The sequence below is a fragment of the Rhagoletis zephyria genome, unplaced genomic scaffold, assembly GCF_001687245.7.
Source record: "Rhagoletis zephyria isolate East Lansing unplaced genomic scaffold, Rhagoletis_zephyria_1.1 Rzeph_scaffold_00119, whole genome shotgun sequence".
Taxonomy (NCBI): domain Eukaryota; kingdom Metazoa; phylum Arthropoda; class Insecta; order Diptera; family Tephritidae; genus Rhagoletis; species Rhagoletis zephyria.
The window spans coordinates 225,896-241,364 of record NW_016157203.1 but is presented as its reverse complement, the minus strand read 5'-3'; the positions used below and the strand labels follow the sequence as shown (position 1 = coordinate 241,364).

The 15,469-nt window shown below is 36.1% G+C and overlaps 1 protein-coding gene across 1 annotated transcript in view; it reads right to left on the bottom strand.

Moving 5' to 3' along the window:
* The window catches only part of Gal (beta galactosidase), a 47,810-nt gene that overhangs the window by 2,334 nt on the left and 30,007 nt on the right, over nucleotides 1-15,469 (bottom strand). The window contains exons 3-6 of the mRNA XM_017635005.1: nucleotides 4,778-4,928; nucleotides 4,381-4,717; nucleotides 4,170-4,317; nucleotides 1,301-1,778 (exon numbers count right to left, since the gene is read on the bottom strand). Of these exons, the coding sequence (XP_017490494.1) occupies nucleotides 1,301-1,778; nucleotides 4,170-4,317; nucleotides 4,381-4,717; nucleotides 4,778-4,928 (1,114 nt within the window). The remainder of the gene's footprint in view (nucleotides 1-1,300; nucleotides 1,779-4,169; nucleotides 4,318-4,380; nucleotides 4,718-4,777; nucleotides 4,929-15,469) is intronic.

Sequence of the window (15,469 nt, the reverse complement as noted above, 5' to 3'; positions counted from 1 at the left end):
AGAGATATTTGAAGTTTTATAAAATGAATAAATTATATGATTTGCCTAGTTACCAAAACCCCTCGAAAATCACAACAAACCAACCAACCTACCAAAGCCTTATTTTAAGAAATGAAACTACCAATTTTGGTCCAATTGGGCCGAAACGGCAACACTGTATTCAACATGCCTTGACGGGAGAGCAACACGTAACAGTTTCATTTCATTTGAATAAAGTTTCATTTAATTTGAAAAAAGTTGAATTTAATTTGAATAAAGTTTCATTGAATCTGAAAAAGGTCTCATTTAATTTGAATAAAGTTTCACTGAATCTGAAAAAGGTTTCATTTAATTTGAAAAAGGTTTCGGTTAAAATTAAAAAAGTTTCATTTTATTTGAAAAAGGTTTCGCTTAATTTGAAAATGGTTTCATTTAAACTGAAAATGCTATATATATATGCTCCGTTTCTTTTTTTATCTTTTTTCCATTCACATTAAGAATATATTACAAAATAATATCGTAACTTCTTAAATTTTTGATCAATAACTTCTGTGGCAACCACCAAGGTTTTGTATAGCAAGGTGTAACAGAAGTCTTTAACATTCCTTGCGGAATCACTTTTTATTTATCAAAGCAGGAACCAGAAAAATGTGTTGCATGTTTAGAGAGTATATGCTGACGTTAGCTATTCAACCGCACAGTAGTGCTGCTGCCGAAAAAAAATTTTCAGAGATATCTCATTAAAAATAAATACAGGAACAGGCTTAATAGTCTAAGATCATTCACCCATCTGTTTAAAAAAATCTTTTTTCTGTGAAATTTAACGTGTTAATAAATATTTTGCGAGTGGGTTGCCTGAAAAAATCCTGGCCAGGATGTTTTTAATTATATATTCAAAAATTATTATTATTTTTTAATTTTGTACTCATTTGCTTAATGAAAAAATTATATACCAATCGAAAGTATTAAGCTTATAGAATGTAAACACGTTGGGTTGTATAGTTTTTTCCTGGCCTACCTATTGCGTTGGTAGGTATGAACAGGTAGGTAGGTAATATTAGTAATTTTCACTCATCTGTTTAACAGATTCTATAGACTTTATGTTTTCGATTGGTATAAACAAATGCTGCCTTTGTTTACCATTTCAAACAAATTGACCACGAATAAATATTAAAGCTTTTTATTTGTTACTTTAATGAAATATAAATTTCTAAACAGACAAAGGATTTGAATGTTCAACAACGATTGAAATAACATCGAATCACTTTTTACACCTCCAAAACTCTCAGCCGTCCAATTGCGGCCTATCGTCCAGCGTCACTTGATATTCTCCACTCTCCCTATTTAAATTAGCTTTCTGGTATTCCAAAAGAACCAATGTATTTCCTCCGATTCGCAGTAAATCCTTAGGCAGATATAGCGTCAACTGAGGGCCGACTAATGGCCAATAGCGTCCCAAATTAAAACCGTTGATATAAGCCACGCCTTTGCCCCAACCAAGGGGGTTTAAATAAGTGTCGCCCAGTTTTTCCACTTCGAATTCGCCGTAATATACCACGGGTCCATTACGTAGAACATTGCTCTTTGACGCTAATTCGGTTATCATTTGGTGCTTGTATGCATTTACTAATGTTGTAATTTGTTCACTCTCCAATGGGAAAGATGTTGTCACCCAATCTTTGAGCTCCTGCTTTTCGCCATTCAAATGCTCCACTGTTATCGCGCCCAAAATACCTTTTGTATCATTTAGCGTCTCATAATTGATGCGTCCTTGATTCTCTACCAATAACTGCAAGCGACTGCCTAAACCGTATTGTAATAGTAATATTATGATGTCTTAGGTCTAAGCCAATTGTTATTGGCCACGAAAGATTAATTTAAAATGAATCTTTAGCCCGTGAAATTGAATCAAAGTGTATGGATTTTGAAAATGAAACTTTGGCTTGTAATATCTATGGAATGCGTTAATTGTTATAAACAGGACGATATATTAAATTAAGGGTTATTAAATTTAGTACCTTATGTTCATTTATCATTTTTCAATAAGTCTACAAGTTTTGAAGACATTAAGATAAAACTTACAAAAACTATAATTTTCCCTTATGAATTTTCAATTTTTCATTATTTCAGCAACCAAGTGAAATATACAAACAAGTGAGACGAGATTTACTTATTTCAAACGGTATAATGTTATCGGATGTTGGTCAGTTTTTAAGATCGTGGTAAATGAAGTCAAACATGTATTGACAAAGATTAGGAATCGTTTGATAAGTTAATAGTAGTTTCAAGCATATAAGTATTTACATATATTAACATAATACAATTAGGGTAGGAAATGCCAATTTTAGGTCCATTTATGCAGTCTTGAAAATTGGTGCCGAATGGTTTCATTAGTCCCCGAAGAAGCACATTTTTCGCGGTTTCTAAAATTTGTCGTTACATGAAAGTAGGCGACGCGCAATAAGTGTTTAGATATGCATAAATATTTTAGTTAATTCCATTATGAGAAAAAGTGACTGTAGGTAAATGCAATAGTCTTTAACATATCCTGGGAAATCCTTTTGAGAACTCTCCAATTGGACGATATTGCTTTGCCTTCAGCTTGCACGAAAAAAAAACACACTGGCACACTTTTCTGTAATCGCGTTCTTTTATTTAAAGGTTATTTATACAATTGAAGAGAAATTTGTTTAGAAAAAGACTGGAGATCCGCTTAAGTTTTTCGATATAACTTTCGTACCGCTCGATCGGTACGTAATAATTACCAAATTGAAGACGAGATTTACTGTTACTGATTTATAATAATAATATGATGAAAATCGCTGAGATTATAAACAAATTATTTTGAATAAATTTTTTTTTGTTATTGTCCTATATTTGCAATTTTTATATTGTATGTATAAACATAGGTAAACTAATTAGTTTTTCTAGAAGTTCTGCCTGTTCAGTGTTTCCATACTCATTTGCATAAACAAAATTTTTCCACGATAATGGAAAATAATGGCTTTTCTATTAGAACTACCTAAATTGTTCCTAAATTTACAAAAATTCGCAAACTATAGCTAGTATTAAAAAAAGATTAGAATATTTGGAACCAGCGACCTATCTGCACGCCAGCAATATTAATGCTGTTCTTATCAAGAAAACAATTAAAATTTTATTGAAAAAAGATAACTTTGAGATTAACCCTCTAGTAGGCTGAACCGCCTCCAGACGGTCGTTAACTAAACACCTTTTTAGTGCACCTATAATAATTTTTTTCTATATTCGTAAGGCACGATCTTTAGACAAAAATCGTACCCTTACGGCGAAGTAAATTTGAATCCGTTAAATCAATCCGTTTTATTTTAATCGGCAGTTGAATTACAGATTGTGAAAGACACGGTTAAAATTAATTATTTCTTGCTATTTAGTAATTTCGTAATTAAAGGAATTTTTTTTTTTTTGAAAAATTTTTTGATATAAAGAAATTTGGTGGATTTTGTAGTTAAAAGCACCGTATTTTGATATAAGTTTTATAATTATGTTACCATTCGAAATGGAGAAATTGCTTTCGAACACAGACCGTCTACAGACCGGCTTGCCGACATATAAAAACCCAGTTTGCATTTTTGACCGTCTGCAGGCGGGATTGCCGGTTCGTAGGTCAACATTGTGTAAGATAAAGCTGAAAATACGTCAAAGTATATCGGCGAGCCCGTCTCCCGACGGTCTTGGTTTTTCTCCTCTGTAGGAAAAAGTTACTGTCACAGATCGAAATGGACATCATTTTTGGATTTCTCGTGCTAAAATCACCCATTCCTGAATTTTTCAACTCATAAAAAAATTGGCCTACTAGAGGGTTAACGATAAGCCAAAGGGCTGCGAAAAATGATACATATTTGACTTTATCTTTTGCGTTAACGTATTCGTTATCTGGTAATATGCACCGAACCTTTTTGCTGAACCAAACATTTTTTAATAAGAATTGGTCTTATTCGACTAGTGTGCTGTGGGTCACTTGGCGGTCGATGCGCGGGCTCTTACAATTAAAGTAAAAGACTAATATTTTGCAGACTTGTTGTTGACTTCATGATATAATATATTTTCACTATTACCAAGGGATTTGAGAAAAATTAGATTTTCGACCCGCCCTAGTGTATACTACGTACATAAGTATGTAAGTATAAATATTATAACTACCTGCTTACCTCAATGAATTCGCGACCTCATTGGCATTTCGGCGTTGGTTTTCCTCTTCCCAGTGGGTTAACCAACCGGGATAGAACTCTGAGTTTACTAATGGTCCGGTAGGTTGGACACTACGCATTGCTTTCCATTGGTCATCAAAGTTTGAACCTGCGGAGAATTATAACAAAATGAATTGCCGAATATTAAATATTTCCCGTTATGCATACGCACCTATTCCGAAGTCGATGGTCGCGTATACTCCTTCAATCTTTCCACACTTTAAACCGTCATTGGGTTGGTCAGTTGTGAAGAGCACAGCTTTGCCTTTGACATATTTCTCCGTCTGATCTCTCAGCCAAATCAAATGTTTGGTATCGCAAGCATAAAAGGCGCCGTATTCATTTTCTACCTGCACCGTTATGATCGGGCCACCATTGCCATAGAAGAACTTTTGCATCCGAGGCATAAGTTGGGCATACCATTTGCTTACCTCTAACTGGTAGTTAGGGTCACTGGTACGCATCTTTATTCCAGGGTACTTTGTAAAAAGCCAGTGCGGTAAGCCGCCCTGTTGGATATAAGCGGTTTGAGAAAATATTTGCTTAGTATTACTTCAATGTAATTTTACATTATCACGTTCCGCGCAGATATAAGGTCCTGGTCGTAGAATGACATAGAAACCAGCGTTCTGTGCTAACTCTAAAAAGCGCTCGATATCTGCAATGCCTTCCCAATTGTAGACTCCGTCACGGGGATTATGCAGTGACCATTCAATATAGCTTAATCAGGAAAAATGGATAAAAAAAACTTTGTTTATTTGTGTAAGATGTGCGTAATATTTTTTACTTTAAGACTTCTGATATAAAAAGGTTTAGTTTGCTCCCTGTATAAAATTTAGCTCTGAAATGCTAAGCATGCAATTTATGATTCAATAGTTGCGTTCCTTAAATCCCAGTAATAGTCAGAAGTAGGCAGATTTATTCCGAAAAGCGCTTTTTAAATTGAAAATGACAACAGGAATGAGAGAGCAACTGTAACTCTCTTCAGTCAGAGGTTACAAGCTTTAGCCAGAAGAATTTTTGCTGGCAAAATCTTGAAAATGTCAAACTCAACTCAACTGAATTTAAAATAACGAAAATTAAAAAATAAACAAAAAGTGAGAATAATCTAAAAACTAAAAAAAGTGAATTGAAAATGGAAGGAGTCAAAAAATAATTGATGCAGTCATGGCCAATTTCAAATGAATATTTAAACGGCACTTAAGTTTAATTTTGGATTGTTATTTAAATGCCATTTAACTTTCGTTGTGTTTCAGATCAACTTTATCCAAATATGCCAAACAAGTGGCAACACTGTTGCTTGCTCCTTGAAATTGTTGTTGCATTTGTTTGTTTGTTTGTTTACATTTTGTACTGAACAGGTGATTGTTCTTTGGCAAGACTGATAAAACAACCTATCTATCAATCTTGGTCATTTGGTACAAACACAGGTTTGCATATCTCATATTTAAGTAGCCAATATCGGTCATTTAAGTGCAGATTAAATGTATGATCTGAAAATGAATTTTTGAAGTTAATCAACAATCTCTACTTAAATATACGATCTGAAATTGGACCTAAGTGTTTATTGTGCTTGTGTGAATGTCTCTTGTACATACATTTCTATTTTTATTTGACATTAGTATTGTTGTGGAAATTCTTTTGACAAAAAATTTTTTTTTGCGTTCCTTTACTTTTCCTGTCATTCTCTTTTATGCTTTTGCATTTTAACACTTTTCAGGTTTTAGTCAGAAAAGTTAAGGTATGGACCTATTAATAGACATATTGATTTAATAATTGAATCATAATACTGATGAGTTTCATGGTGAAATTATAACAGGTGAAGTAATAAAACTGCTTTGTCGCTTTATTTTTTTTATTCTCTCGACATTCGGCTATCTTCTGGAAATTTCTAAAGGCAAATTTTTAAATAAGATAGTTTCATATCTTTTTCTCGCTCATATTACTTCACCTGGTAAAATTTCACCATGGATGAGTTTGAGCTTTTGACATCTTACTCGAAGTAAAAGTGCGAAAAAATTAAAGAAGGCGTATGGGGCTCAATATTTTTGCAAGAGAATGCTTTCAAGTGGTTCCCCCATCTTGGATGTACTAAATAAGGCTGTGGTCCATCGGTTAATTCCACACGGTTCATTGGTTTCGGGGAAGAACATTGAGCCGAATTTTACATTTACAGTACTAAGCAGAGTGCAAAGGTCAGCTGCGTTTCGAATACTGGGAATATTATATTATGTCCAACGTAAGTCAACAATATCTCTTTTTGTAAACGGCGTCATGTTGGATTCAAACGGATTTTTATAAAATAGCCTGCAGCGGTTACCAAGATATACACATTTAACCATAAGTGGGCGCGGCTACGCCCATTTTCCAAAAATTTATAATATTCTTATTTTTCGTCTAAAACTTATTGTAAATATCAATTTTTAGTGAATAATCTTCAGCAGTTACTAAAATATCGCAGTTTTCGTATTTTTGAAAATTACCGTTGTATGGGAGGTAAGCGTGGTTATTGTCCGATTTTGCCAATAGCCAATATCGGTCATTTAAGTGCAGATTAAATGTATGATCTGAAAATGAATTTTTGAATTTAATCAACAATCTATACATAAATATACCATCTGAAATTGGACCTAAGTGTTTATTGTGCTTGTGTGAATGTCTCTTGTACATATGTTGTGTGGGAGGCAGGCGTGGTTATTGTCCGATTTTGCCCATTTTCAATACCATCCGTCCTACGCCCACAAGAAGTGCACGTACCAAGTTTCGTTAAGATCTCTCAATTTTTACTCGAGTTATCGTGTGCACAGACTGACGGACAGACAGTCACCGCTTAATCGATTTCTCTTTTCATTCTGATCATTTATGTATACAAGTGCGCTCGGGTATTAAAATAATAATTTTCGGGACTCGAATCTTCGACCTGCTACTGCTACTGTACTCCTATCGTCGACGCTGTCTAAATCGAAGATTTCGTATTTCTCTAAATTACCGTTATGTGGGATGTGGGCGTGGTTATTGTCCGATTTTAAAAATTTTCGGCCATTTGATATGCTGTACCAGGGCCAACAACTGTGCCAAGTTTGGAAGAAATTGGTGCAGCGGTTACCAAGATATACACATGTAACCATAAGTGGGCGTGGCTACGCCCATTTTCCAAAATTTTTTAATATTCTTATTTTTCTTCTAAAACTTATTGCAAATATCAATTTTGAGTGAATTATCTTCAGTAGTTACTAAAATATCGCAGTTTTCGTATTTCTGGAAATTACCGTTATATGGGAAGTGGGCGTGGTTAAAGTCCGATTTCGCCCATTTTCAATACCAACCTACCTTGGATTAAGGGAAACCTACATACCAAATTTCGTTGAGATATCTCAATTTTTGCTCGAGTTATCGTGTACACGGACGGACGGACAGACGGACAGACGGACGGACAGACAGACATGGCTTAATCGATTTCTTTTTTCATTCTGATCATTTATGTATACATTTGTCTATATCTATCTCGATTCGTTTTGCCTGTTACAAACAACCGTTATGTGAACAAAGTTATAATACCCTTGTGCACAAGTGCGCTCGGGTATAAAAAATGTTTTCCAGCAATGAATCGCAATTGCTAAATAAGGGACCACTTTTCTTGAATCGACAATTGTTAGCAAATGAATTACAATATTTGGAGCAAACATTTCCCGATTTTCGAGCTCAATGAAGTAAGTTGGGTTGGCACATATTTTTAAATTAAATACAAACGATTCTGTTTGTATGTATGTATACATAGATTTGTTCACTTGATTTAAAATGAATCGATTTGATTCCTTATATTTAAAAAGTTTCAGTATTCGAACAATAGACACAAGACCATTATTCGAATAATCGGAAGCGTGCGTTGAAATACCGTAAACCGGTTAATAACCGGTCGAACGAACATTCTCTGAATAATTTTAAGAGTCCTAGTTGCCACATTTAAGAGATTAAATTTTTTTTATGGGCATTATATTAGTAATGTGTTCATTAAAAAGTTTGACAAATTGTTACATACAAAGGGTTCCTAGGTTATAGCTCATTTTAAATATCAGGGACAAGGGAGGTGCCACGGTCTCTAGTCCAAACTCATCTCTATTTATCTTATAATGAGCAGATTTTTTAGTAAGGTGTCCACCATAATTTCATCGTGATGTGACCGTATAAGTGTCCCGATTAATAATATAATTGTACCGATTAAGTCCCGATTTTCAGTGTTTTTTTATTAATTTATTAAGACTCTCCCTGTACTCTGGCCCAAAAACAATTTTTCGTACAAACGGGGCGGCACTTATTAATAATATATAGCCAGCATCCTTACTAATAATATATAAATATAATTAAAGAAATTATAAAAAATAATACCAAATAATACCCGAAAAAGAATCGTGGATATGAAAAACATATGCTGTAGATAGAGTGGCGAAAATATAAATAGGGAAGAGACATTTTAGCTTTCTTTGGCTATTCCCCTTTTGATTATTTAACGTTTATTTCTTTTTATGAAAGTGTGGCTCGTTATCTAACAGAGATCATGTAAGTCAGAATTTGAAACTTTGTAGAAAAATTAGTAAAATTCGACAAAGTTTCATCAAAATTTTGAGCTTTTTAATTATATTTCTTAGAAACATTCTGAGTATGCAGTTTTGTAACCTATTAAATTCAAACTGCAAATTTTAAGTAGCTAGAACTTACCCTTGATACTAGGTAAATTTTGTGGAAGGTGTTGCTCATTTTCTCCAAACAAAATTTTTTTTAACATACTGTGTATGTTAATGGTAAGTAGTGATGTGCTGAGTCGGTACTTTTAAGTATTGATCGATACTCGGTACCGATTTGGAGAGTATCTAATACTTTCGATACTCGGTACCGACATATTGGAACTTATAATAAGACCCACCAATATGGAATAAAAGCTGTTATGTGATCGTTGAAGTTTTTATGAATCTCATTAATCTATGGTTAAAGAAGTCTATTTCTCCACATTGTTTGGGTCTGAACGCTCTCGTCGCTCGATTAATATCTGCCCGTTTTTTTGCCAGTAAGGGTTCGCTTAGAACGGTCGTCGTAACAATAATATGTAATAACATTTTAGCGTTTACACTTTTGCTAAGTATTTGGCTGTCTTTCACTTCTAATTTGTGGTATGTGTCTTAATGTTATATCTCAAATTAGACAGAAATACATTCAACTGTTGCTCAGACCAGGGATCGCACCCGGGTCCTAAGGAGTGGTAGTACGCGCCTCTAACTACTCAGCCACAGCGGCAACCACAATGCAAATCGTAATAAATATTCTTTGAAAAGAGAGTTGCCATAAGTATTACGAATTAACAATGTTGCCACAAGAACTGTTGCAGTTGGTAAGACTGTTGCGATAAGTACAAGAAGGCTCAAATACTAGCATACATATTGCTTATTTGCAGGTGTTTTTTTTTTTGCTTTGACAATGTGATATAAAATACCAATGACATTTTTTTCTGCAAACTTCAAAAGTATGTATATTATGACGAAGGTTCAATGTATCGAATCGGTATCGGTTACCGAAAGGAAAGTATTGGGTACCGACATTTTTTCAAGTATTGGGTACCGAGTATTGGGTATCGACAATTCAGCACATCACTAATGGTAAGTCCAAGCTTCTTCCAACTTGCACTTTATTATACTAAAATTAAATGGGCTTCAAAACATAGCATACTCAAAACAATTATAGAAAATCTGATTAAAATGTTTCAAATTGTGATGAACATTTATTTAAATTCGTCGAATTTTAATAAATGTTCTACAAATTTTGAAATTTTTATTGACATGTTTTTTTAGATAGTAAGTTATATGTATTTTCATAAAAAAATAATAAACATTTTGCATTTTTATACCCGAGCGCAATGTGCACAAGGGTATATTAATTTTGTTCACATCACGGTTGTTTGTAACAGCCAAAACGAATCGAGATAGATATAGACAAATGTATACATAAATGCTCAGAATGAATAGAGAAATCGATTAAGCCATATCTGTCTGTCCGTCTATGAGGTGGGTTTTATCGAAGGCTGAGGTAGCTCAGCCGCTCCAGGGTTGAGTGGAGGTCCCACTAACCCCCACTGAATAAAATAAACACAGTAGTTAAATATAGCGAACACAACCACACACACACGCGGCCGTTCGGCCAGGCTGCCGGTACCCTGACGTCCACGAAGAGAGGGGAGAGAGAGAGCGACTAACTGGTCGGCGGTCGGCGTCGTGGCTCAGAGAGCGGAGACTGTCTAGTGGCTAGTGACGGTGGCGGTGATGTTGAGAGTGGTGACGGTGAGAGCTGTGATGGTTCGGTGATTAATGACAGTGAGAGCGGTAGCGAGCGTGATGATGGTAAATGCTCACAGCACGGGTACTGCAGCCAATGAGAGCGACGATGCTGATCGTGATGGCAGTAGCAGTCCCTTTAGTAGTGACGGCCCTGCGGTGATGTTGACGGTGGCCCAAATAGTGGTGAGGGCGGTAGCGACCTCCCGTAGTGAGAGCAGTATTGGCGGCCCTAGTTATAACAACGGGCCTCTGATGAGTAACGGCGGTGACAGCGGCCCTGGATGGCGATGATGTTAGCGGCAGACAGCAAGTAGCGGTCCTCGGTAGCGGTTTGGCCTAGGGGGCGGCAATGATATTGGCGACCCAATGGTGAGTAAAGCGGCAGTCCGGCCCTAATGATGCACGACGGTGACAACGGCCCTGGATGGCGATGATGTTGCTAGCGGCCCTGAAAGGTGGCGGCTCTTGGTGTTGCTTTCGGCCTGGGGCGGCAGCGATGCTTAGTGGCGGCCCGATGATGAGGAAAATGGCCATTCGGCCTTAAGAAGCGGTGATAATGATGACGGTCCTGGATGGTGATGCTGGGATAGCGGTCCTCTTTAATGACAGTCGGTGGCGGTTCCTCGTTGTAGTCTTGGCCCAGGGCGGCACTTAATATTGGCGGTCCGAAACGGTCACGGAAGTCACCTACGGAAGCTGGGGAAGCTACGGAAGCTGGTCGTCAATATGTTCTCACAAACCACCAACCTGTCCCGTAGGCAGAGCCAGGGGCGCTCGAGGTTACACGGCCTAATCCGTCCCGATGCGCTCCGTGCCTACCTACGGCAGCTTGGCCAGTCTGTATTCCCCATGTGCAGAGCCAGGGGCGCTCGAGGTTACACGGCCTAAGCCGTCCCGATGCGTCCCGTGCTTACCCATTGGGGTGAGACGGTACGTATTCGATCGTGGTGGCTTGACATTGTGGGGCGGTTTTATCCACCGCACAATGCCCGCTCGCCACGCGAGTACTATAACCACGCCCACTTCCCATATAACGGTAATTTCCAGAAATACGAAAACTGCGATATTTTAGTAACTACTGAAGATAATTCACTCAAAATTGATATTTACAATAATTTTCAGACGAAAAATAAGAATATTATAAATTTTTGGAAAATGGGCGTAGCCACGCCCACTTATGGTTACATGTGTATATCTTGGTAACCGCTGCACCAATTTCTTCCAAACTTGGCACGGTTGTTGGCCTTGATACAGCATACTAAATGGCCGAAAATTTAAAAAATCGGTCAATAACCACGCCCACATCCCATATAACGGTTATTTAGAGAAATACGACAACTGCGATATCTATATATATTTACGCCTAAAGAAAATTTTACAATCCCTTTTTTGAAGGCACCGTTCTCTTGATTTCTATGAAACATACATCAATTTAAAGGATATAACTTCTTCTAATCCAGAAATGTTAACCCCGATATATAGGGGGCGTGGCATCTGACATATAGACTAAAATGTGAAAACCACAATATCTCTAAAACCAATTACGCTGGGGAACAGATGCATAGATTGTAAATACCCTACTTACGGCGAAAAATGGTAGGTACTGGAAAAGTGGGCGTGGCACTTCCCATACAAACTGAAATTCTCATATCGCTTATCTCTGGGACCGCCTATGTTAACGTCCTGAAATTTGACATATGTTGTCAATACCGTACTTACGGCGAAGAGTGGTAGATTTTGGAAAAGGGGGCGTGGCACCGCCCATACAAACTAAAATTCTCATTTCGCTTATCGCTTATCGCTTATCGCTGGAATCACTTATGCTTACGAACCGAAATATGACACAGCAACATATGTTGTCAATACCGTACTTACGGCGAAGAATCTCAGATTTTGGAAAAGGGGGCGTGACACTGCCCATACAAACTGAAATTCTCATATCGCTTATCTCTGGAACCACTTATTGTAAGGTTTTGGAATTTTATACACCTACATTTATACACATATAAAATCGAAAGAATCATTCAACTGGGACCCATTTTCTCCCAGATTTTAAAATCACATTGAATGGTTGTTGTTTCGTGCAAAAGCTTTTAGAAGTATAAGTGTGTTTGTCTTCCGATATTTGACGCAGGGATTGAGAGCTATCCTAAAAAAATCATATTTATGATCAGATTTGTTTCACTTTTAGAACACATATTAGTAACATAAAATTTGGTGTAGCTTTGTAGACCAGTCGTGTGATAGAAAAATATTGGGCTTTGGCCCAGTCTTGACCAAAACCCGCGTGAAACCGCCGTTAGAGAAGTTAATATTATCTTCTGTTGTAAATCTTCAAGATACTTTCTCAACCGTTAACGATTCTGATAAAAAAAAGAAATCGTTTATGTAGATGTGGGCAATTTAGTTTTTAACCTCCAAGAGGCTCTCAGACAAATATAATCGAAAAACTTATTTAAAGTCTGAATTGGTATATGTTTGACATATTAGTCAGCGATGAACATCTTATCTGTACATACAAATACATATGCATATTTTTTATAAATGAAAATCGAGGTTCCTTTTTCGGTCTAATTTCAAAGCAACTGAAGAAATTTGGAGGAGACTTGATAGAATTAGCATTAATCAATCCGGTATTAACGTTCATAATTCGATTTTAAGTGTTCCTGTAAATTCGCTACGAATATGGTGGTGGACTTCAATATGTAATTCGCATAAAGGAGTTAGTATTTGTGGCAGGTAAATTTCGAAATTGTATGAAAAAAGATGTCGAATTCCGACAACTGAGCGGTACTAGTTTTAGTAATTACTGAAGATTATTCACTCAAAATTCATATTTACAATAATTTTCAGACGAACAATAAGAATATTATAAATTTTTGGAAAATGGGCGTAGCCACGCCCACTTATGGTTACATGTGTATATCTTGGTAACCGCTGCACCAATTTCATCCAAACTTGGCACAGTTGTTGGGCCTTGGTATAGCATACGAAATTTTAAAATCGTTTTGTATAAACATACATATGTACATATACACAGCAGCAGTTAATTTCATTTAAAGAAATGGCGTGTCGTCCATTTCCGCTGTAGCGTATTAAATGGTGCATATATTTAGGCGCAATATTTAACTTCTTCAGGCGGGCGACATTTGGAGTCTTCTAATTGTATCTCCTTGATATGATGCCTACAACGAGGTTCATATCTAGACTAGGTTGATTTCTAGAATTTGCCACAAATAGCTTTGCTACACTACCGCCGGCAGCTTTAACAATTTTATAGTGGTTTTACGTTCTTTGGCAAATTACGCTCTGTTAGCCATAAATCTTACAATTTTTTGACCGCTTGGGACTATGCTGAAAATTTCAAGTCTCTAACTTGTCGGGAAGTTAGTTTAAAATCAATTGGAAATTTCCGCGATTTCCGCGGGATGACCAAGTTAAATAAAAGTTTACAATAATTACATGACTGAATAAAGTCTTCTCTGTTCTCTGGATATTTGAACCAGTATAATTTTTTTCTCATTTTTGACTGTTTTTTACTTGTGTACCCTGCACTAATATATGTAAATCTTCCTCATGGTACAACAATTACAAGTATTGTTTTCCTAGAGAGCGCATATTCCGATCTGCCTTATTTGAAAAACATCATTGTTGCCCACACTAAAAGGTTTACTGCTAGGGAAAAGGGATATTTCCATACCCCATATGCCATATATGTACACGTAATTTTTTAAACAAACCTTCTTGCAGAGGATTTATTTAATTTGCAAAAGCCGAAAAAACGTTTGCTTAGTAAATAAATTCAAATTTGTATGGCTCACTTCATTTGAAATGATTTTTCTTTTGCTCTGAAAAGTTATAAAAATGAAATTGAGCGAAAAGAAAAAGCAAAGCCAAATAAAAGTACAAGAATCAAAATTGAACTGCGTCAAAATGAAAATAAGGGAGCACGAATTTCGATGTGAAGCAAAACTCTCTGGGAAAACAATACCTGTAATTATTGTACCATGAATGTTCCGCATTTATTATTTGGAGATTCCGCTTTTAAATCGAAGATCGATTAATCTGCCTTTCCGATTAGATTTTTAGTCGATATTTTAGTTCCGATTCGATCCGTGAATAGATTCAAAAAATTCGAGAATCGACATTAGGGTTTAAAATTTGAGGCTGGTACAAAAAAAAAATAACTTGAGAGAGCAAAGACCACAGGGCTCTTCAGGGACGACTCTTGAAAATACACATATATATAATAATAGCTATTACCACAACAAAAAATCCAAGAATTTAAGTTCTAAACTTTACGCAAATTTTCATAAACAAATTTTCAATCCTTAAATAATCTTTTTAGAAAAAATTTGATTATGTATGCAGTTCTATAGCAAATTTTTTCTAAAACGAGTTAGTAAGAAGTGACTTATAGAGTCAGCGATTCAGTCAGTCGATTTATTTTTTGACGATTCCTTCCCGCATCGATAATTTTTATGTCGATTCCAATCGATTCAAAAGCCGTTTTTCGATCTGATTTCTCAGAAAAGAAAAAAAAGCCACAAAACCTATTTTTTCACAGCAGCCAATTTTTGCGAAATTTTCGCTTAAACTCGCTATATCTCAGATTATCGATTGATTTGAAATTTGTACACAATAAAGTAGATACTATACTAAAGAATATGAGTCTAACTACACTTCTTAATACTTATTCAAAAGAAAATTGCGGATATTTTAACTTTTTTTATAAAAATTAAGGAGGTGGTTTTTACAAATGCAATGCAAGGGGACTGCCTTTCGTGAGATTTCTTTAATCTTATGTTGGAGAAGATAATAAGAGCCGCAGAACTGAACCGCTCAGGCACAATACTTTATAAGAGCGTACAATTGCTGGCGTATGCCGACGACATCTCGGCCCGCGTTGAATATTTTCAGAGCAGGAGCGTTTCTGTC